Source organism: Mesoplodon bidens, assembly GCF_964165515.1.
Source record: "Mesoplodon bidens genome assembly, chromosome: 4".
Classification (NCBI taxonomy): Eukaryota; Metazoa; Chordata; class Mammalia; order Artiodactyla; family Ziphiidae; genus Mesoplodon; species Mesoplodon bidens.
In genome coordinates this window covers 64,665,933-64,689,179 of record NC_138160.1, presented here as the reverse complement: position 1 = coordinate 64,689,179, position 23,247 = coordinate 64,665,933, and the positions used below count along the sequence as shown (strand labels likewise).

The following is a 23,247-nucleotide window of genomic DNA, read 5'->3' as shown; positions in this document are numbered from 1 at the left end:
CATTGTAGGGAATGTTTTAAAGTTGGCTGTAAGAACCAGATGGTCAAAGACCTAAGACACATGGCTACTCCAGAAGAGTAGAATTTTCCTTCCCTCCTGAACTCTTAAATTGGAGAACAAAAGGGATACAAATGAGTTTTGCAGCACTGGGACTCTGAAATTAAGGATGAATTATTTCAAAGTCTATTGATGCCAACCAGAGGTATAAGGCATTGAGGTTTCTTGTATTCGTGAGGGACCACAGGGTAGTGATTTGTGGCCAACACAATTGTGCTTGCCTCAAAAAATTACCTATTGTAAGATTCAGCAGGGATCCAGAGAGGCTGGAGAGTCATCCCTGGGCTGTGGATTGAACATACCATTCTACCTCCTGGCACTGAGGGGTCTTTTAGCACCTAATTGGAAAAGAGCTCCATCTCCAACACAGCCCTGAACTGTCAACAAGCCTTCTGCATGTGGAACTTCCCTTCACTTCTAGCTTGCTGGACCACAACCATTCAATAACAAAGGGTTCTTGTAGTATTCCATAACTTCTACAAACTTCTGCTTATCCAGCCTCTCAAATGCTCTCCTTTGGCAAGAAAAATAAAAATGAACCCACTGGCAAAGTCTCAAAGGGATAAACTAATGACAAGTCATGTTTTAATAAGCTCAACTTTTGTCTTAATGAAATTGGTGGATGGCCATTTTTTCCCTAGAAGTGGAACTGTCAATGATTTCTCTGGCTTTGATGAAGGATTTGTTTGGAATGCATTATTCACTGTTGATATCAAATGGACTTTTTTTTTTGAGGGCCCCAGGATGATCAGAGAAAGGAAAAACTTTAATTAAAGAGGTTTTGAATGGTACTGTATTCTCTCTTTACATCTATGTTTTTCATGTGACAAAGGAAACCCAGGATACACAATAACTTCCAGTGGTCAGGCTGTTAAGGTATGCTAACTCAGTCTGTGTAATGATACAAGTTTTAGAACTAGTGGAAAGAATAAGACAAACCTGAGTGTGCATCCTGACTCCAAACTCTCACTCCGTCATTTAATACCTTGGCCAAATTATTTAACCTCCCTGAGTCTCATTCAATGGAAGTCATGACCTCCCTCCTAGAATTGTCGAGAGGGTTAGATGAGATTTAGCACAGCTCCTGGCATGTTGAAGGCCCTCGGCGATGCCATTCCCCCTTCCATCCCCCCACTCCCTTCTCCCTGTAGCCGCATTCATGAGATGATATCACAGTTCCCTCAGTGAGATGGCTGCTAGGTCTCAGGGTTTCTCTCAGATTTCTGCTGATTTAAGAATCCAACTGTGCTGGTATTATTTATGCAAATGTCAGCTGGGGACCGATGCCATAACAAGGATGAGTCACTTCAGAGCATTCCTTCACAGTCTCATCTTGCCTCAGAAAGAACTGGGCTTTCCTCACTGATGGTGAAGAACGATGGGAGAGACTGCCCTGGGACTCAGGCACTCCAGACCAAATGCTCTCCTAGCATCAAGAGTCTTTTGCAGAGAATGTCCAGGACTCTCCTGGGTGACATTCAACAGTGGTTAGCAGCTTGGACTGTGAAATCTAACAAAACAAGGTTTGAATCCTGATTGCCACTCACTAGCTGCTAGCGTCTCAAAGCATATGTTTTCTCTCAAGAGTTCGTTTGAGGATTAAATAAGGCAACATACATAAGGCACTCAGAATAGTGACTTGGCACATAGTAAATGCTCAATAGAAGCCAGTTATAATCTCTCTCTCTTTGTCTCTTTGTCTCCCTCTCTCTCCCTCTTTTCTCTCTCTTCCTCTGTTTCTGTCTCTCTGTTTCTGTCTCTGTTGGTCTGTCTGTCTGTCTCTGAGTTAACCTCTCGGCTATTTGCTGATCATTGAAGCCTGCCTTCTAGCAATTGGCACCTTAACAGAGATGTTGTTTCTTGTATATTTACTACGCTCTCACTTCTGCTGAAATGTCTACATCCCACCTATACACACTCCACTCAACATTAGTTTGTCCTTTGATCGTTATTTTGTGAAGCCTGCCTTCACATACTTGAAAGAAACTATAATTATTGCTCAGTCATATGAAATCTCAAATCATAACTAAATAAATAGCTGTTGATTGATAATGAAAATAATCAAGAGCTTAAATAATATACTTTATTAAAAAGCTGTCTAGGGCTTCCCTGGTTGGCGCAGTGGTTGAGAATCTGCCTGCTAATGCAGGGGAAACGGGTTCGAGCCCTGGTCTGGGAGGATCCCACATGCCACGGAGCAACTAGGCCCCTGAGCCACAACTACTGAGCCTGCGCGTCTGGAGACTGTGCTCCGCAACAAGAGAGGCCGCGATAGTGAGAGGCCTGCGCACAGCGATGAAGAGTGGCCCCCGCTTGCCACAACTAGAGAAAGCCCTCGCACAGAAACGAAGACCCAACGCAGCAAAAATTTAAAAAATTAGAAAAAAAAAAAGCTGTCTAATTTCATACCATTATTTCCAAGTTCCATATCCTGCCAAAATAGTTTATCTCAGTAAATTTGGTTTAAAAAAATCTCTATCAAAATATGAATATTAATAATAATGATTTGAATCTTCATCATGGAACACAAAGTTGCCCTATTGCCATGGATTGGACGTTAAGAAGTAAATGAAGTAACAGTAAATGAAGTAACATTTACCAAAGGTCCTCTGGATGCACAGCCCTTTATTGATAAATTTTAGCTTCATAATTTTAGTGAGAGACCTTTACATTTCTTTTTTCCAGAAAAAGTCTCTCTATTCTTCATGCTCTTGAAGAGGCAGGTATATTCTGTGGTAATATATATGTCATTAGGTCCTTTATATTACCAATATATCATGGAGACATTCAAATTTACATTATATACAAGCTCGTTATTAGTTTCCTGAGTTAGGTGGTACCTATTCTGATCTAACCACTAAAAAGCAGATAACGTATGCATATATCCTGTATAATGACTCAAGGTAAATATACCTCAAGGAACGTTCTATCTTATTAAAATTCACATATATTTTTCTTACAAGGGAGTGATTATTCTGCATTGCAGCATGTGTTTATTACAAACTTAGAGTTCATTGACGAATAGTGATGGAATTGAAAATCAAGTCAATGGCTTAATTAGCTCAGGAGGATTTTAGGAAGCTTTTCTCCCTCTGTGAGCATAAGCTTAGAGGTTAGCTTGGAGGCCTGCACTGGGTTCCTGGCACCCCAGGCTCTCCCCATGGAGAGGGATCTTTACCTGAGGCCCTCGCCCTCGGGAGAGTGCTGTCTGCAGTACTCCAAAGTGTAGGTCTCAGTGGCCTCTGGGTTGGCAGGCCGCCATCGGATGGTGGCCATGTTCCAACACACAGTACAGTCCTCGGCACAGATCACAGGGGTGGAGGGCGCTGAAGAGAGAGAACCAAGTCAATTGTGGAGCAGTCTATGGCAGTTCTGCTTCCCTGGTACTCTGGGAAAAATGCTTGGGCATGATTTTATTTTAATTTTTGACTAAAAAATACATTCTGGGTTGAAAATCCAAAAGGTATAAAAATGTATACAGTGAAAAGTCTCCCTCTCACCCCTGCCTTCCAAATAGCCAAGTTTTCACCCATCCCCAAACAGCCTCTAAAAGTAGCTTCCTATAAATCCTACCACAGTTTCTTCATACATATACAAGTAAATAAAAGTATTCTTGTCCCCTTCCTTTACACAAAAGTTAGCCATGATTTTGCCATCAATAGGTGCTCAATAAATACTTGTTTTAAAAGGCAAGAGGAAAGGATAAACCAGTGGAAGTAAGTTAACTGCCTCAGAGGGGTATCCAAGACAGGCCAGGGCAGGGACAATTAGAATTATCTTAAAGGCAATGCAAACTCGGCTTATCCTACACCTGCTTCAGCCCCCTGTGAAAAGGTTCCATCATGGGAATGCATTCCCAGCTGAACACCATTGCTGAGAAACCTTTTGGGGTCTCCCAGCACCTATATGAGGAAGCCTAAGCTTCTTACCTTAGCAAATGTGGACTCTATACACTAGCCTTTCTCATCTCATGTCTCCCCTCTCCTTGTTTTTAAGTCAAAGAAATAATACCAAAATTCTTGTTGTATCCTGCACACTCCATACTCTTTCTTACCTGGGCACCTGTGCTCATTTGTCTTCTTCAAATGGAATACACTCCTTTAACACATTATTCCTACTGATCCTTTAAGGATTCCATTCAGACATCAGTTCTAGGAAGTCATTCCTGACCCCGTCCCTGCCCTGGCCTGTCTCAGATACTCCTCTGGAGTGTTCTGGATCACGGCCCTTACCACACATTTTTTATAATCTTTTGTTTTGTGTCTCCCACACTTGAGTATGAGCTTTGTGAGAAGAGCCCAGTCTTATTTCTTGTTGTAAACCCAGCACTGCACAATACCCAGCGCACAATAGGTGCTTAACAAATGCTTATTGGTTGATCTTAATAGTCTGTGAAGAATTGAGTATTGCCTCCTAACACCCCCTTAACATCTCTTTACCTGTTCTAAAAATTGCCCTTTCGCTGGGCAGGCTACATCCGGTGAAATTCACAGCCATTACCCATACTTGATAGCATCGGTCAGGTTCTAAATCTTCAAAAACGCAGTAGCTTTCTTTCACGGTCACTCTGTATTCTTCTACCAAATCTAGCATAAAACACAATCATAAACTCTAGGGTATCTTCCTAAGTTAGTTGAAAGTTACAGTTATTGGAAAAACAACACATTTTTCAGTGGAAACACAAACTGATAAACTTACAGATACTACTGTGTGATAGATAGCACTTTAGAACACTTAAAGCAACAGCATTCTAAAAGATATTTAGAATGACACAGTATTATTTGTGAACACTTACCAGAAAATAATAGCATATTAGTAAGATCCTGAGCTTCATATTCCGCAATTAAAGTAACTTATTTCAATAGCAAATACTAAAATTGCAGAGTTTATATTAACTTAAATCTCAGTAATACATTCTCAAGAAAATTCTTAAGAAGCAATGCCAATATTTCAGGAGAGTATGTAATAAAATAAGGACAATCCCACATTTTCTAAATTTATGATGTTAAAAAGCATCTTTACAGATTAGTAAATCATTTTAGTATTTGGTATGGTTTTCAAAGTTTCAAATCCTGCTTCCTTCTCATGAATTCCAGAATCCTTTCACCTAGAGATTTCCACAATTTATAGAAATACTTAAACACCTTTGATAGAGCATAAACTATTCTAAGAAATAACTTTGTTTAGTCAAGACATTTCCTAAAATTACTTATATTATTTTCAATACGTTAGTAGTAAATATTACTCAATAACATTCTGAACACCTGCCCCTTGGGCCAATCTGATTATTCTTACTGAAATTTTCTCTCCTTTTAAAAGAACAATTTTCTTTTCTAAACTAGCCTATGGTAATTCCAGTTATCCTCTCTTATTACTCTATGATGTTACATCTTCAAAACCCCTCCAGTTAAGAAACCCAGATTGTTCCCTTTTAAAGTAAATTTAAGAGATCTTCAACTCAGAAGGTTTCTTCAACTGCATCTCTCGAGCTATACTTTCTGTGCAGAAAGTTTGGCTTAAATAATGTCATAAAGACATATACACTGAAAAACATTTCCCCATAGCCTAGAACCTGTGACTGCAGTTTTCAATGGAATTATCCTTTTAGGCTAAGTCCTGTTAGCCTGGTACTCCTTTTAACAGAGCACATAACATATGTTACTGGAGACCTATTACACACAGCATGGTATCACAGTCTAGACCATCAGATTAATGAACTGGCATCAGCAGAGTTCAAGGCATTGAATGAATGAGACACAGGACAGGTAAGTGGGGCATGGTGCGGGGGGTTGGGGGGCGGTGGCAGTGAAGCACTTTTAAAAAGTACTGCAGGAAATAAACAGTTGTTAAGAGGAGTCTTGGAGAGCCATGAAGTTCCATGATATAACTGGATATACATGGTGAAGTGTGGTATAACAGAACAAACACAGAGTCAAGCAAACAAAAACATAAGCTTTGGAGTCTGAAAGATCTGTATTTAAAACCTTCCCTGGTCCCGAGTAACTTGTGTGGTCTTGGGCAAATTATTTAATCTCACATCAGTTTTCTCATTTGCAAATGCAGATAAGAGCACTTTCCTTGTTGTGCTGTGACAGATATATGGTAATAAGTCCCCAATAAGATAGGAGTTCTTATAGACAAACTTAGCCAACTTTACAATATGCCCATGGCTGCTTTCTTACTTTTTTTCTAATTTAAATAAGTATCATATGACATCTAAAAAGACTTAAATACTGGTTAACAGTGAAATACATTATAATTCTTTCCATATTACAAATTGAGTTCCTATGCCATGTCAATCCTGTCACATGCTCATCTGATTTCCAAAATACATGGGTCTATCAACAAGCAACACAGAATGCCAGCAGTCCCAGCTCTGATTCATCAGGAAGCACAACCTCAAACTGCCTGGCTTCTAGGTCTTATTAGAGGTCCTAGAGATATTTACAGAGGCTCAACTATATGACGTGCCACCCATTCACCCTCCTAAGCACTTTCACCTCTATCTTCGCATTAATTTGGGACACCAGAAGACTACACCATACAGTCTTCTCATGCCTTGAGAAGTGTGAATTCTGAATTTACCTTTATCGTTTGTTTTCAGCTTTTATCAAAGGTGGATCTGAGAAATGCCAACCATGACATCCAATGCTGCATTTGCACTAAAATTACAGTGGAGGACAGTGTCCTATATACAGCTCATTTCTCCTCTACAAAGTGGCACACTTTATACTTGTCTTTTAGACTTCAGTTCTGATTAAAATTTTGTTTTCAACACTTTGGTACATTACCTCCTGCCTGAAAATGAGAATCACTTAATTTCTCCTGTTAACCTGAATACTCAAAGCCAAATTTGCATTTCAATTACAGTATTCATGTTGATCATTAGGATATTTATGCATTTTTGTTTTCCTTGATCCTGATTTCCAAATTTTGCTTACATGTTATTTCATTATACGATTGTTGGTTCATTGTTGTTTTTGTAAGTGGCTACAAGTGCTTTGTGGAAAGAGTCATAATATGTATATGTTTAAATACTATACATTAAGATATAGAAATGTACATATGCATCTGAATTTACGTTAGCAATCCTACCATTTACTTCCTGGTCATCTTGTGGCTCCTCCATGCAGTAAACCTGGAATGAGTCAACGACATCTTCCTTGTTCATGCTCCAGTAAACTGCAATCGTTGTGCTAGTGGCAGAATTTGGTTCCTGAGGTTCTAATCTAGGAGGCTGTGGAACTGGAATATAAGCAAGATTTATTATCACTAATGCTGCTTTTATTGATTGATTTCTTTTTCTTTTTGCAAAAGTCACTTGTACTTACTGATAAAAATGGAAACAATACAGAAGTACGTGGAGTAAAGCTGGGAGGGCTACTTTGTTCCCAACAGCCCCCAACCCTAAGGATATTCCTTGGAGGCAACCACTGTTACAGTTGAGTGTGTCTCCCTCCAAAATGTCTTGTCTGCATGTGTACATATATACATATAATATACAGAGAAATAAACAAAAAATGGATCTCCCAATGGGATCACTTGATAATATTCTTCTGTAATCCTATATTTAGAGCAATAAACTTATACAAGTTAGAGGATTCATCAAATGATTTGGTTTTCCTTCAAAACAAAACTTTGAGAATGCATTGCTAGATAACCAATGTTGTATCCTTCTACATCAGTATAGAAACTATATTCAAATAGAGACAAATGAAACCCTTTTTAGCTATAGTTGCTATATCATCAAGGCTGAAAAAGACTTGCATGAATAAAATATCAAAATATACTTTCTGAAACTACTATCCCATTTTTCCATCTCCAACATGACTATACCTACAACTTTTTAAAATAAAATGTAAAAATTACATGGGGGAAAAAGTACCCTATTAACTGATTCACATATAAGGTTTAGATATCTAATATAAATCCACTGCTCTGAATTTTAAAAACAATATTCTCAAGTGTTTTACTAGAGATTTCAAAGGTTTATAATTATGCATATTGAACATTAACAGCATATACGACACCATAAATCAAGCTCCTATACAATTCTCCTCTAAAATTTTTGAGATATAAAACCAATGAACATAGTTTACAAATTAGAGGAAAAGGTTATTCCCATAGTTGAAAAGATGTCCTGTTTTTAAATTTATTTGTGTTGTTATTTTCCTGTCAACAATTTCCTGAGAGATGAGCTTGCTGAATAATACAGGCCAAATTTTATGAGATTACTTTATTAAAAGTCAACACTGAAGGGAAAGAAAACAAAGGTTAGTTCAACAGGAAAGTGGAAATTAGAAGAAATAAATGGGTCTAAATTTAGTAAATGGAACAAAAAGAGACACATTGAAAAGATTCAATAAAGAGATAAAGACCTGAGGAAATAAACAGTTATGAAAAATGAGAAGCAGGATAAGAGAGTGGGCAAGTTCATGGGTTTAGGAGCAGAGAGGCTGGCCTAAGGTTAAATGCCAGATCCCCCACTTAGGAGCTGTGTTATCTCAGCTTCAGTTCCTCCATCTTTAAAATAGGAAAATGAAAATAATACCATTTCCTCCCAGGGGTGTTTTAAAAAGCAAGAGAATGTATATTAAGTGCTTAGCAATGTATCTGACACATAACTGGTGTTAACATTCAGAAAGCAACATGGCCTTTTGCAGGAGCACAGAAAATGGAGGGGAGAAGGCAGGAAGCCCCTGAAGATGGGAGTTGAAGTAGAGACCCATCATCTGGTAAATCACAGAGGGACCACAGAGGTAAGACATGCTGGGAGCCTGCAATGATAAGGCAGGAAGCTTGCCTGTCAGAGCACCTCCGCAAGGACTGATAGTGGTTCAGAGGCTCTTATACTATCTTTGACTTTTCTGTCTTCCCAGCAGGAAATCAGTGTCACATTGTAAAGGAGTCCATCCAGATAAATGTAGTTCAGTAAATTTTCATGTTGCCCAGGTTTATGGAAGAGCCAAGCAGATTGACTATTATCAATCATCTTTGAAGCAGTGCTGGAGAACTTCTTGAGGCATGAACAACGAAAAAGCTGCTTTTTTCTCTATGAATTATAAATTGAGCTATAGCTGGTTTTTTTTTTTTTTTTTTTTTGCGGTACACGGGCCTCTCGCTGTTGTGGCCTCTCCCGTTGTGGAGCACAGGCTCCGGACGTGCAGGCTCAGCGGCCATGGCTCACGGGCCCAGCCACTCCGCGGCACTTGGGATCCTCCCGGCCCGGGGCACGAACCCATGTCCCCTGCATCGGCAGGCGGACTCTCAACCACTGCACCACCAGGGAAGCCCTATAGCTGCTTTTTAAAACTGGCAACATCTTTTCAAAAATCTCTCAGGTAACTTAACAAACTTAAAATTGATAATTGACCCCAAAATCAACAAATTTTAAGGAATAAGCAGTTGTAGGGAATTAAGCAAAGAATGTAGGCTAGAAATAATTTTGTACTTAATCTACTCCTTTAAAAACATTAAAATTAAAACATCTTTTTTCAAAACAAGAACCACTTTTATTCTTCAAAGTATTCTAAAATTCAGAAGGGAGTATGAATATTCCCATAGATGTAATCTAATAACAGTTGGCTGGATTTACAATTCCTGTGTGGCAAAAGGACATCAGAAGCTCAGATTTTATACGTTAGCAATGCTATTTACGCTTCTGTAGTAATAAACTTGAGTAGGAGTAATGCCAGAAAATGCAAAATGATTTTAAGGCTTCTTTGCCAGAGGCTAAGGAGCCAGGCAGAGCATCACCCCATGGATTCCCTCTGCCTGACAGTGTGCCCGTAAAGAGCTGTCATGCTTGGCGAGCTAAGCATTAGATCAACCTGCACTTCAGTACCTGTGGTGGATACAGATTCCCACTCAACCTAGCTTTCAAAAAAATCCCCAGGAGAACAGCATTATTTGCAGTAGCCAAAATGTGAAAGGAACCCAAAAGTACATCGATGAGTGAATCAATAATGGATAAGCAAAATGCAGTATAGACATCCAATGGAATTTATTCAGCTTTAATAAGGAAGGGCATTCTGACACATGGTACAACATGGATGAACTTTGAGGACATTATGCTAAGTGAAATAAGCCAGTCACAAAAAGGCAAATACTGCATAATTCTACTTATATGAGGTACCTAGAGTACTTTAAATTCATAGAGACAGGAGGTAGAATGGTGGCTGCCAGAGGCTGGGGGCAGGAGGAATGAGGAGTTGTTATTTAATAAATACAGTTTCAGGGCTTCCCTGGTGGCGCAGTGGTTGAGGGTCCGCCTGCCGATGCAGGGGACACGGGTTTGTGCCCCGGTCCGGGAAGATCCCACATGCCGCGGAGCGGCTGGGCCCGTGAGCCATGGCCACTGGGCCTGCGTGTCCAGAGCCTGTGCTCTGCAGCAGGAGAGGCCACAACAATAAGTAGCCCGCGTACCGCAAAAAAAAAAAAAAAAAAAGATACAGTTTCAGTCTTGCAAGATGAAAAGAATTTGGTAGATGGATTAGTGGTGATGGTTGTACGGTGGTGGCTTCAACATGGTTAAAATGGTAAGTTTTATTTTATGCATATTTTACCACAATTAAAAAAAAAAGTTCTTAGGAGCAGAGTCCAGGAAGCCTTGGATGTCACTAATCTATAGTTACTCCTCCTTTCACAGCACTGCACTCAGCCTCTTTGGTGTAGAGCAGTGGTTCAAGTGCAAAGACTCTGAAGCCAAACTCCACCCGCCACACACACCCCAAATAGCTGTGTATCTAGGGCAATATGAGAGGCATTTCTCTGTTCCCTTTATTTCCTCACCTGTCAAATGGGAATAACAACAAAACCTACCTCCTAGAGTTGCTGTGAGATTAGATGACGGTCTAATTAGATAACAGTCTCCACACTGCCAGGCATCATGTAAGCACGGAAGAAATGTTAGGGGCTGCTCTGTTTCTCATCACAAAGTTCACATCCTTTCCTTATTGTATCTGCTTATTACAGTGATCAGATTAGCTTTTCAGGCACCCGGTGAGGACTTCATAGCTGAGAGATGTTGTTGGTCACAAAATGAGCAAAAGCTATCTAGCAGCAAGTCAACACCCTGGGCCCCAATTCTGGGAAGCAGATGTACAACGAGTGCCATTTATATCTCAGAGACCTGTCTCCCCATAACAGTTTGGAACTACTGGGACTGCCACATGCACTGTTTCTGAATGAATCATTAACACTTTGTGACAAATTTAACTCTGTGACCTCTAAAATATACAAAATGCCCTCTTATTGCCCTTCAGATATTCAAAAGAATATCCTTCTAAATGAACAACAGCATATAACAAATCCCTTAAAAGCAAAGGAGCTACTCTGTTGACCAGAATTTCTTGGTTTGCAATTGCTGCTCTATTCAAATGCTTCTTAAAGACATTACAAGAAAATACCCTTTTGTTCTGAGATATTTCTAGAGAAAACCCGTTAGGATAAATGACTGAATTTTTCATTTTATATAGGGTTGATGGGTTTTGCAGGGGCGGGGTGCTTTTTTGTTTTTCAGTTTTTTTTAAAGACACACTAACCTTTTACTAGTTACTAAATTAAAACTCTTGCCACACAAATGAAAGTTAATTGTCAATTTGAAAACAGAAGTTGTCTTTAAGGTTTGCTTTGGAAGACTATAGCATCTTTTAAGGAGGGCATCTAAGTACATTTTACAGTAAGTGGAACTTGGTTACTTCACTAAAACACAGCAGCTTTGAAAAATCTAAAGAAATGTCATTGTCTTGTTTGTTAAAATAGCACATTAAAAAATATTCTGAAGAGCCGGCAGGATGCTTTTCACAGCTGAGTAGGAGGCTCCTGGCTACAGAGCATGATGCTGAGCTGTTAGTTCTCTAAGTTAATCTGTTTAGTTTGAAAAAAGGAAAAAGAACTCAATTGAAGAGGGGAAAACCACTCAGAAAGAAAAATCTGTTCAACACATATGAAAATATTTGATTTATTTTTCCTTCTATACCTGGCTGCTGGCATGAAGCAAATAATCTCTAGAAGAGAGAGAGAAATCCTCTTTTAAAAGGAAAACAAAAGAGAGAGAGAGAGAAGACCCTTCGATTCCATTGCTACTTCCTTCCACCTCCTCAATATCCCAGCACAGTCATAAAGCTTCAAATGGAAATGCAGTTTATAACTGAAATGGTTTGCTAGTCTCACGCTTTATTTCAGAATCTAGCTTTTAATTTTTACAACGAAGATTTTTCTTTTTCCAGTTATATTTCCTTACATTCAAAAACTTTACAAAACAAATAAGAAAAAACTGTCAAATTTCATCAAGGTAAATAATATATTGAAGTTCCTACCAGCCACTTGTTTTAACATCTGGTCACTTCCTGCCGAACTGTCGTCATAATGTTCAAAAAGTGAAAACGCAGCAGGCATTTTCTCTAAAGAAGCAGTGCTCTCCATTGCAGAAAGCAACCTATCAGGGGAAAATATTTCTATATAAGTCAAGAAATTATTAGCATACAAAATGAAAGCTAAGAACAGTTATTCAAAATGAAGTTGTTGTCGTTGGTGGTGGTGATGGTGGTGGTTTCTGTGAGGCGTTGTATCCAAAAAGAATTTAAACTGTTTCAAAATCTGGAAATATATGTATAAAATCTATTCACAGGATTCTTCAGTGCAACTGGTAATATTAGAAACTCCATTCCTATATCCTTAAATCTGAATAGATTCCATTGAATTATACAGTCTTAATTTTGCCTCTATAAAGTTAGTCCTAAAAATGATTACATTTTAATGGTTGTTTATACTCCCTAAAGACAAAAATGTTTGGAGCCCATCTGGAAATTCACATAGTGTGTGATATCTTTGCTGTTTTCAACCATCACTATTATACATCTCACCATTTAGTCTTTCAAGAAAATATGTTCACCTACTATGTGCCAGGCACTGTTCTGGGTTCTGGGATACAGCAATGAAGGAGGAGAGTCTATCTATTCTTAAAAGACTAAATAAGCCACAGTATATAAATTAATAGCTTTCTTTATACTCAAGACCGTCTTAGGAGGGATGCCAACAAATACTCAGCATTGGTATCCAGGTGAAATCTGGGCTTAAAATTAAAAAAAAAAAAAAAAAGGTAGAGGGCTTCCCTGGTGGGGCAGTGGTTGAGAGTCCACCTGCCGATGCAGGGGACACGGGTTCGTGCCCCAGTCCGGGAAGATCGCACATGCCGTGGAGCGGCTGGGCCTGTGAGCCATGGCCGCTGAGCCCACGCGTCCGGAGCCTGTGCTCCGCAACGGGAGAGGCCACAGCAGTGAGAGGCCCGCGTACCTCAAAAAAAAAAAAAAAAAAAGGTAGATTCTGAACAGGGAAAAGGGGAAGGTAGAATTGCAAAACATTTATCTTTAGCATGAGGGGCCTAAACTTTGGTTAGGCGCTCTCCTCTGTGCACCTCACTCACAGAGGACTGGAATTACCTTCCAGAAATTAAGTCAACCACTAGAAACTCCATCAGCTTCATAATCATGGACGTTGGGGTTTGGGCAGCACAGACCCACCTCTAAGCCTTTCACCTGCTGTTGGAACTTTCTTCTCCTAAATATTTGTGTGTCTCCTTCCTCACTTAATTTAGATCTCTGTTCAAATGTCAGCTCTTCAGAGAGGGCAGCCCTCTCCCTTCTTCTATTCCTTACCCTGTCGTGTTTTTTCCTCAAACTCATTACAACCTATTTGTTTTTGTCTGTCTACTTCACCTGACTATAATCTACATGCAAAAAAAGGACTTTGCTGGGTTCACTACTGTACTGTAATGTGTTACTTGGCACATAGTAGGCTTTTAATAAATATATTTTGAATGAATAAGAGGACAAGGTTTCATTTGGATGAGAATATCAGGATCTCAGGTCTGGAAAATGTATCAATATGAGGGGAAAAGATGATAAAATATAACTGAACTATTTAGAGTGCCCACTATGCTTACTTGTGTTAGGAATAATAAAATTCACTATCATCTGATTTGGGGGAGATGTTCCAGTAGGGGCTTCGAAGAGGAGGTGACATTTGGCTGAGTCTTAAAGAATAAGTAGGAGTTTCCTAGGCAGAAAAGATAGTACGGGTGTTGCAGAGAGAAGAACAGCATGAATAAAGGCATGGAGTTGTGAAAGAGTATGACACACTCAAGGCCCAGAGGGGACCACGGGCTACCTTGAGAACTGGGAAAGGGAGACAGTTAGAGATGAAATAGAAAGGTGATTTGTAGCTTGACTGGGAAGTCTTTCATATCCACCAAGAGTTTCCATTTTGTTTTTTAAGGCAGGGAGAGCGACAGAAGTGTTTACACAAGGGAAGTTTAGAAGAGTACCCTGGCATGAGTCTGAGGGAGGATCAGAGCAAGTAGACTAGAGAGGTAGTGAGGCCAGTTGGGAGGACCCCATGACACTCTTGATGAGGGAAGACAACATGAGCCTTAATTAAGGCTTTGGAGACGTAGAGGGTGGAAATGATAGGCTCAAAATGAACAAACAGGGGTGACTAGTGCACATACTAAGCCCTCTCAGTACATGTCACTGACGAAATGGAGGACTTTTTTGTAGCACAGAAGCTATAGCTCTAGATAGAACACATAAAATGTTTGAATTTTCCCTTATGCACTGATCTGTTCAATTTTAACATCAGTGTGTGTAAGGGCAAGCAGACATCGTTTTATGAGCAGGTCCTACAATGGTTGTGACTCTCTTTCATTATTAGAACATAAAAAAGCAAAACTGAGGGAAAAAATTATCCTCTTAACAGAACAGCATTTTCTAAGCAAATGTGTTTTTTTAAATATGCAAATTTTGAGTCTAAATATCCTTGACAGCATTCTTTAATTTAAGCATTTTCAGTGTCGAGAAAAATCATTTAATATATGAGCACTGCCTTTAGATATATAATATGATGGCAGGGGAAAAAAAGCAGCAAGGGGAAAAAACTAGGAGAAAAAGCTAGATAATTAGCATTTCTCATAGAAAGGAACACCAATGACATTGAGACTTTGAGGCAGAAGTTGTCTTGAGAACATGAAAGGCTTCATTTTCGTGAAAAAAATCAAGCTTCATCATGTGTGTGCACATTTAACAGGATTTTCTTTAATTGCTTATATTGCTTCACCAAATCCTGAATTTTGTTGTCTTTTTTCTTTACAGAAAAATAATGGTTATCCCAAGTGTACACTCCTCTAGGCAACATGCAGCTTCCGCAAAGATTAATTCATTGTCAGTTGGACAATGAGATCAAAATTAATTAAAACGACACACAGATGAACAAGTTCAAGCACAAAACCAAAAAAAAAATGGTATTTAGAATTAAATGCATGTCAATTCTTATTAGCAAGTTAATATTCTAATGTTTAGAAAGGTAAAAACGTGAAACTATAGCATTTTTAAATGTAAACACATTTGCAAATTTTCATTCACCAAGTTTTCTTGCCGATCAGTATCTTCCACGAGTGAATGAAATATAATAAATAAGCAAATATGCCCCTCCATTGTCCAGTGCATACGGAATGGCACTCTAAATCCATATACTTTGGGGGTAAAAATAAATATCAATAATACTTAGAAGAAATGTGTAATTTTTAAAAAATAAAGAAAACTGGGAGCAAGGCCTGGGTATCAGTTTCCAGACCTGCCTGGTGTGCCTCTGACTCCTGCGTGAGAACTGGTACATGTGCAGGTGCCTGGCCCCACCTGGATTCTCCTGTAATGGATCTGGGGTGGAGCTCCAGAAGCTTTGGTTTAACAAACTGCACAGGTAACTGAGAAGCCAGTTTGGGGCACCACCAGGCCAGAGGACAGGTTGTCATAAACCAGAGGTTCTCAACCCTGCCTGTGCACTGAAATCACCTAGCAAGCTTTAAAAATACCCTGGCCACACCCAACATCAGTTAAGCCAGAATCTCATGAGGTAAGATAGAGGCATCAGCATTTTTTAAAGCTCCCTGAGTAATTCTATTTATAACAGACCCACTATAATAAAACCCTTATTGATTAATGCCAATATTAACATACAAACTATTTTCTTAAAGCATCTTGACAATATTCTGTTGAACATATTTTTTTAAAGGTAAATAAGATTCATCTGTACAGTTTTCATTATCTAAAAAATCAGGTTTCTAATCCAAACCCATTTTTCTATATTTTAATATATCACAAATACAAATTTCTGATTTTACTTTATGCTATTTCACAATTTGGCATTGAATGAAATGAACTGAAGATAATATTTACAATTTTAGAAATTTACATTAAAGGGGTAAAAATGATTAAAAAAAAAAAATTAGGCTCTAACAGGAGGAAAGACTTCAGGCCTGGCTATGAGGCAGAAGGGAAAACGTGTCAGATCAGTATGAGCATTTCACTATCAGTTGCTCCAGAAGATACACATAGATCTGCTATGTGTTTTTATAGACAACATTTTCTAATTTCTTGTTGAGTGTTTTGCCTTTTAAATGAATGAAGAACTTCTCTTAGATTGAGTATTTAAAAACAACAACAAAAACAAAACAAAATCAAAAGAGGAAGATTCATTTAGGTGAGCTGAGCAGAAAAAGAAGATAAATTCATGCCTGTCTTCTGAAGAGAAAATGAGAGAACATTCCATTAAAATTACATAAGTCATCAAAGTGCTCAAGGCAGATATGAATGATTCTTTCAAATACTCATATTTAACCAGAAAGTCTAAGTATCTATAAAATGTTCTGTATGCAGTGACAGGAAAGATAGCCTAGTCTAGATTAGGCTGGAAATACAGAATACATCTCAACGAAGCAGTTAAAAATCTACATTATGATAATTGTTATTTAACTACAGCACATGCAATTTCCTTTCAAAAGCCGTCATTTAGCTTTCAAAAGCACTGTATCTATAATAAAAGTGCAAATCCAGGAGCTCACTAAATGTATGCATTTTTTAACTGGCAGCTCATTTTCTATAAAGCGTCAAAATATTAAAATAAAGCATACAGTCATGCTAGTCTCAGTCGCCACTACATTGTGCCACATTTTCTATACCTTTCATTGATTTCCTCAAACGACTTATGGGGGAATGAGAGAGGTTGAGAGAGGGGAAGGGAGGGAGGGAGGGAAGGAAGAAGGGAGGGGGGAGGGGAGAGAGAGAAAGAAACTAATTAACAACAAAAAGGAAAACCAACCTCGAGCATTAAGATCACGTATGTTCTAAAAATCATTACTCCTCAGCTACCTTGGAGGCTGTTTCCTTTGGGGGGCTTCATTCCAGGCAGCAAAGGAATTAGTGCTCAGAAGGGGTGGCGGACAGGGCTTGGGATGGAGCGGGCTTTAGTTTTACTCTCTACCATCAGCAAGGCCAGCAACAGTTGCTTCTGCTCTGCTTCCTCTATTCATTAATAAATGGCTTAGCTTCCAGAATAGAATTCTCTGAAGCAAGGGAAATGACTTAAATTTGTTCAATGTGGAGATAAAGCAAAATGTAATCCGTAGTTATCTCTGGGTGATACCTTCTCTGTGCTTTTCTGTACTTTCCAAATTTTCTGAAATGGATATAGATTACTTTTATAAGCAGGAATAACATGCTTCCTTTTTTACAGCTTGTTCTTCTAGAGAGAAGAAAATATTTTTATCAAACCAAGGTAAGGTTCTTGGGAAACACAAAGCACTTTATTAGTGCTAGACTTCCAAGGAGGTGCTTAATTTTAAAATGCTAAAGCTTTGCCTTAATTAAGCATAAAGCAACTGAATGATTTTCATCCTCCTTTGAGGATGCCACATCCACCTCACCCAAATTTGCACTGGATGGAGGCGTCCCCAAAGGCAAATCAAAAGCCTAACATTGCCCCATTTTGCCTTGTTCTATCTCCAGTCTTTAGTAGAAGGCTGGGAGGATTGAGGAGCTTTGAAAGGGAGGTTCCCACTCATCATCAAATGGTGCTTTTCTCGTTTGACAATTAGGTTTAGGATTGCCTTCAGGGAAAACATCTCCATCACTCCTGGTTAATCCTGGCTCCGTGGAGAACCAGTATTCTACTGAAGGTTCTAGGGAATTAGGAGAGCAAAGAGCTGTCTCTGTGAGTAATTTGAGGAGCACCCAAGGGACTCTCTGTCCACAAGGTACTTGTTTGAATTAAGGAATCTGATCACCAGGAAGACCCTTGTAAAAAGATCAACATGTTACCTGAGAGAGGTATCATATCATGTCATCCTTTCGCATGCTCAAAGTGTACCAAAATGTTACTCTCCACTTGGTGAGGTTCAGAGGCAATGGTCCCTATGAGAGGTCATTTCAGATTAGGGAGTGGGAGTGGAGGGGGGAGAGGCACTGGAAGATCAGGCCAGCACCCAAAGGGAGCATGGCATGAATAAAGTTTTTACGCTGCTTTCCCTCCCTCTTAGAAGGTGACCAATCCATTGTGACAGGATAGACAGATGATGCTGCGGCCTGGCTTCCATGTGTCCTTCAACTGGATCTGGGTGTTATGGCTTTAAGGATTGGCTGGGCCTTTTCAATAGCCATGAGGCATGCCCTAATAATTTTAAAATGGGAATTATATAAACCCCACATAGAGATATAAATCATCTTAGGGAATAGTAAAAGATGAGTTTTTTTGAAGTAGACTTGGGTCAGAGTGGGTTCATGGTGTCTGGACCTGTTTGAATTGGTGCTTACAGTCAAGAAAACGGTCTCATCAAGCTCCTCGACTTCTCTCACGATGGCCTCCAGGGTGTCCTTGGCAGTGTCCATGCTCTGCAGAAAGTGGACCATCTGGTCATGTAGGAACTCCATCTTCTTTTTCTTCACTTCCTCAAAGCTCTGGGCTTTCGCATCATACTGCGCTAAAACCTTTTTCATCATTTCCTCATTCTGTTCTTCTAGGCTTTTCTCATTTTTACTACAGTTTTCCTTTAAAAACAAACAAAAAAAACCCTTCTGAATGAAACAAGAAGTGCATGCGTGTGTGTGTGTGTGTGTGTGTGTGTGTGTGTGTGTGTGTGTGTGTATGTTTTAAGAGAAATAATAGCCTTTTAAATAATTAACCTCTGGCATCCTGGTAAAAGAATCACAGATTACATGCAGAGTCTAAATTTCCAGCCCACCAACCCCCTTTGCCATAGTTAGCTTTGCAACAGAATTCACTGTAAGAGAACTATCAAGAAGGATTTAGTTAATGAAACACACATAAAAATGTTTGTAGGGAAGTATCGTCTACCTGCATTCCCACATGAAAAAATTTGAAAGTGGCATCACGGTGAATGAAGATCAGGTAGCAGAGAAGGTTTAGTGCCATTTTCACCACCCCACTAAAATCATAGCGTGAGGGAGGGAACAGCCAGGGTATTGGACAGGGTGCTACATTCATAAATGCTCTCCAGGGAAGGGGTAGCTTCCGCCAGAGCAGGAGAAACTTTATTGCCCATCTGGACAAACTCAGATGCTTAGAGGGCTAGTGATAAGGTGATCATATTACTTACTGTCTAAAAGGAACACTTGGGTGGCAGTGAGGGGTAGGGGGCAATAACACTAAAAATAATCAACAGGTGTTAACTGATCTACAACAGGAATTAAGCAGACCTCTCACAAGCAAACTGGGATGAGGAGTCACCCGAGTGATGGGGAAGCTGTGCACCAGCCTTCCACAGGGGCCCTCTACCAATCCTGACTGACAAGTAAGGATGCCTGGGCCGTGACTGTATATGGATGGAGCACTGCCACCCCCTTCCTTCACTGCAGAGGGAGCAGGCTCAGCATGAACTCATCGAAGACAGTGGTACCATGAGAGGCACTCATCTGTCCTGGGCAGGAAATACTGGGCAGTGCTTTAGAGCACCTCTGCAGAGCTAACCCAGTGAAAAGCAGGATGGTAGGGCAAGTCAGAACTCAGACCTGAATTCAAATCTTGGCTCTCAACTTACTATAAACTTACTATGACCTTGGTTGATATATTTAACTCTAAGTCTCAGTTTCTTATCTATAAAATGGGGGCAGTAATAATAATAGCTCCTATTTCATCTGGTTACTGTAAGGATGAAATTGGATAAAGCATGTAAAGCAGTTGCCCTATCATAGTAAGTGCCTAATAAATGTGCATGTGTTTTTAAGGGCAAGTCATTTATCCTTAGAAAGTAGTCTCACTGATGAAACAGAGGGAAGACTTAAGGACTTTACTTTTAATGGAACAAAACCAAGAAGGGCAAACCACACATGTACACACAAACCCCAATTCAGGTCCTTTTAGCTTAGAATCATTTATTTGTGATGCCATGAGCAGACCAAGTTAAAGTAAAAAGGATAAGGTAACTTACCTCAATGGTATTAAAAAAGGATTCTATCTCACTAACGAAGGCTTCAATCCTCAAGGATTTTTCTTGTAAATCTTCTAGAAAGTCTGCTAATTGAACCTGAAGAAAAGAATTAAGATATCCTTAGTATATGACATTTGAGAAAAGAACTTCAAGCAGTGAATTCCAATTTTCTTATAAATTCAGTATGTTTGGTAGAGAGCCACTATATCATGTTCACTAACAAATCAATCTTTAACTTTTCTTTGCTGCTTCATCTAAGTTGACTATAGGTAATGTATGATAAACAATTAGGAGGTTTGTGAGTGACAGCAATAGACAGTTTATTTTCTTATGCAAGAGGAAGGACTTCTTGGTAAGCTGGTGAGTTCAAAGCATACTTGTTTTAGTAAACTATGAATTGAATTCTTTCTCCTTAATTAGGCCTTGATTTTTATATATTGTCATTCCTCTAAGATGGCAGACTTTTTTCTGAACTGGTCCAACATATCTGAGTAGCCTTCTCACATTTGCACCAATGGTTTCAGGTGTTCCTGCCCCACCTGATCCTGAGAAGGTGAACAGAGTGTCACCAGGCCGAATGTCTAGTATACCCAATGATGAAAACTATCTACTAAAGAGATCTTAAGGTTCTAGTGACCCTCAAAGGGTTAAAATACTCTCAAGGAGTGACAGCCAACTAGAAAATGTATGGGTGATGGGGGAAGATGGTACCTATTAGTTATAAACCTAGCTGCAATCTATCCTGTGAAACTTAACAAGTAACAACACAGAATAAAAGAGCTTCCATCTGCCTGATTCACTATCCACAGAATGATGGAGAAATTACATTGAGAAAAGTCCCTTCAGGATCTGGTCTCTGCTTCCCTCTCTAGCCCCTGCCTCTTCTCCACAAGCCCCCAGGCTCCAATCACACAAGCCCCACCTTTCCTTGGACTCTTTCCCACCTATGTGCCTTTTTATATGGCATTCCCTTTCTCTAGAATGTCCTCCCTGCCCTTGTTTACTAGAAGAACTCTATCTTACTTAAGGGTCACCCAAGCTTCACCCTTTTGGGACACCTTTCCCATCCTTCCCAGTCTCCCTTCACCATTTCATTCACTCCCAGAGGGTTCCTGTCTCAGAACACTGTGCTCCCACAATGCTGTATGATCTGGGGGAGCTACGAGTCTATCTTCTTTTATTTTTGTTTTGTTTTCATTTTCTGTGATTAGCACAGTTCTTGACATGGAATGGAAGGTCAATAAATATTGAGAAAGAAGGAAGGGAAAGAGTGAAGGAAGAAAACAAATGACAGATAAAAGATAAGGCACCACAAAGGGGATGGAGTGGCGGGGAGAAGCCAGGACCTGGATAATCCACAAATGCAGCCGTCAGTTCCTGAATAATCACAAATGGCCTAATCACAAGATGCTAGAGAATTCTCAAGTGACAATTTTTAAAATTTATTTTTAATTTTTAAAATGTGCCAACCAACTCAATCTTCACAGTTGATTTAATGAACAAAGCAAGTCTCTGGCTTAGTCAATTTGTTTTCCACTTTCTCTTCATACTATATGGAGAAGATCCAGAAAAAAAACTTTAAAATGGTTTTAAAGCAGGAGACATCATATCTCCCTGCTTTTGAAATTTGTTTTAAATTAACAGTACTTAGAATTATTTTTTTATTTCTAAAACTCATGGAGATAAACAAAACATAATTAAGAAAGCTAAAAAAAATCTAGTCTTCTTTCTACTGACAGTACCCAGTAGTTGTTAGTTAACAAAACCAAGTGTCATCAAAGAGTGGGGCATATTTCACTGATGTTGATGCATCACAATGCCTGAGATTCCAAAAAGAAATTGACCCATGCCCTACCCCAAACTTGACCAGGTAAAGTTTCAACAAAATTTCACCCTGGAGATACAAAACCAATATCATGTCATTCCAGAAAAAAAAAAAAAAAAAAAGCCAAGATTCTAATATGTTTTCCTACTGAATCAAAATGAGCCTGACAATCATTTATCAGTGACCTAACTGAATAATCATATTGAAAATTGCTACCATTAGGAAGGCACTAAGCAGAGCAACATGGATACACAGTCAAGAGCATGAGCTCTAGCATCAGACAGACCTGGGTACCAGTCCTAGTTCTGTCTTCTATGACCTTGGACTTAAACTATCTGAGCCCATGTCATTATCTGCAAATCGATGACAATGACAGGGTTGTCGTAAGGATTAAAAGGTATCTTGTATATAAAGACCTTAACACATTGCCTGGCCCACAGTAAGTGCTCAATTCTTGCTATTACTTGCAATTTTAGATCATTCTGGCTACTGTATGGAGAATAGATCGATGAGGTAAGAGTGGAGATTCCAGTTAGAAAGGTAGATGAGAATCTTAAAGACTAAATGTTTGATTTCCAATAGTATCTCTGAGGGAGTAGAATACTTATAATCACATACATAAGGATATATGTTGTGACTAACTTTCTAACATTGGGAGTCTATAGACATAGCCAGAAGGTATGCAAAAGTTTTCCATTTCTAACATCAATTTAATAAATAAAGAAGAAATGTGGAGAAAACCAAAATTTAAAATGTCTTACTGTCTTGAGTATTTTATAAAACTTGCAATAAAATTGCTTAATATAATGTAAATGTGTATTTTTAAAGGATGATATTGTAGATAACAGAAAATAAATTGTGCTTTATGCTCAAGTGCATTTTTTTTTTTTTTTTTTTTTTTTGCAGTACACGGGCCTCTCACTGTTGTGGCCTCTCCTGTTGCGGAGCACAGGCTCTGGACGCGCAGGCTCAGCGGCCATGGCTCACAGGCCTAGCCACTCCACAACATGTGGGATCTTCCCGGACCGGGGCACAAACCCATGTCCCCTGCATCGGCAGGCGGACTCTCAACCACTGCGTCACCAGG

General features: G+C 39.2%; 1 protein-coding gene across 5 annotated transcripts in view; it reads right to left on the bottom strand.

The window, feature by feature from the left end:
- The window catches only part of CMYA5 (cardiomyopathy associated 5), a 325,210-nt gene that overhangs the window by 243,405 nt on the left and 58,558 nt on the right, over window positions 1-23,247 (bottom strand). Inside the window, exons 3-9 of one of the 5 annotated variants that reach the window (XM_081232030.1) lie at window positions 20,336-20,431; window positions 18,702-18,935; window positions 17,072-17,094; window positions 12,378-12,496; window positions 7,153-7,302; window positions 4,497-4,643; window positions 3,236-3,383 (exon numbers count right to left, since the gene is read on the bottom strand). The exons of 1 other annotated variant lie outside the window; for it this stretch is intronic. In XM_081232030.1, the coding sequence (XP_081088156.1) occupies window positions 3,236-3,383; window positions 4,497-4,643; window positions 7,153-7,302; window positions 12,378-12,496; window positions 17,072-17,094; window positions 18,702-18,935; window positions 20,336-20,431 (917 nt within the window). Of the gene's footprint in view, window positions 1-3,235; window positions 3,384-4,496; window positions 4,644-7,152; window positions 7,303-10,878; window positions 11,019-11,354; window positions 11,926-12,377; window positions 12,497-17,071; window positions 17,095-18,701; window positions 18,936-20,335; window positions 20,432-23,247 lie in introns of those variants that run through there. 3 more of the 5 variants (XR_014015690.1, XR_014015689.1, XR_014015691.1) reach the window with 3 other exon arrangements.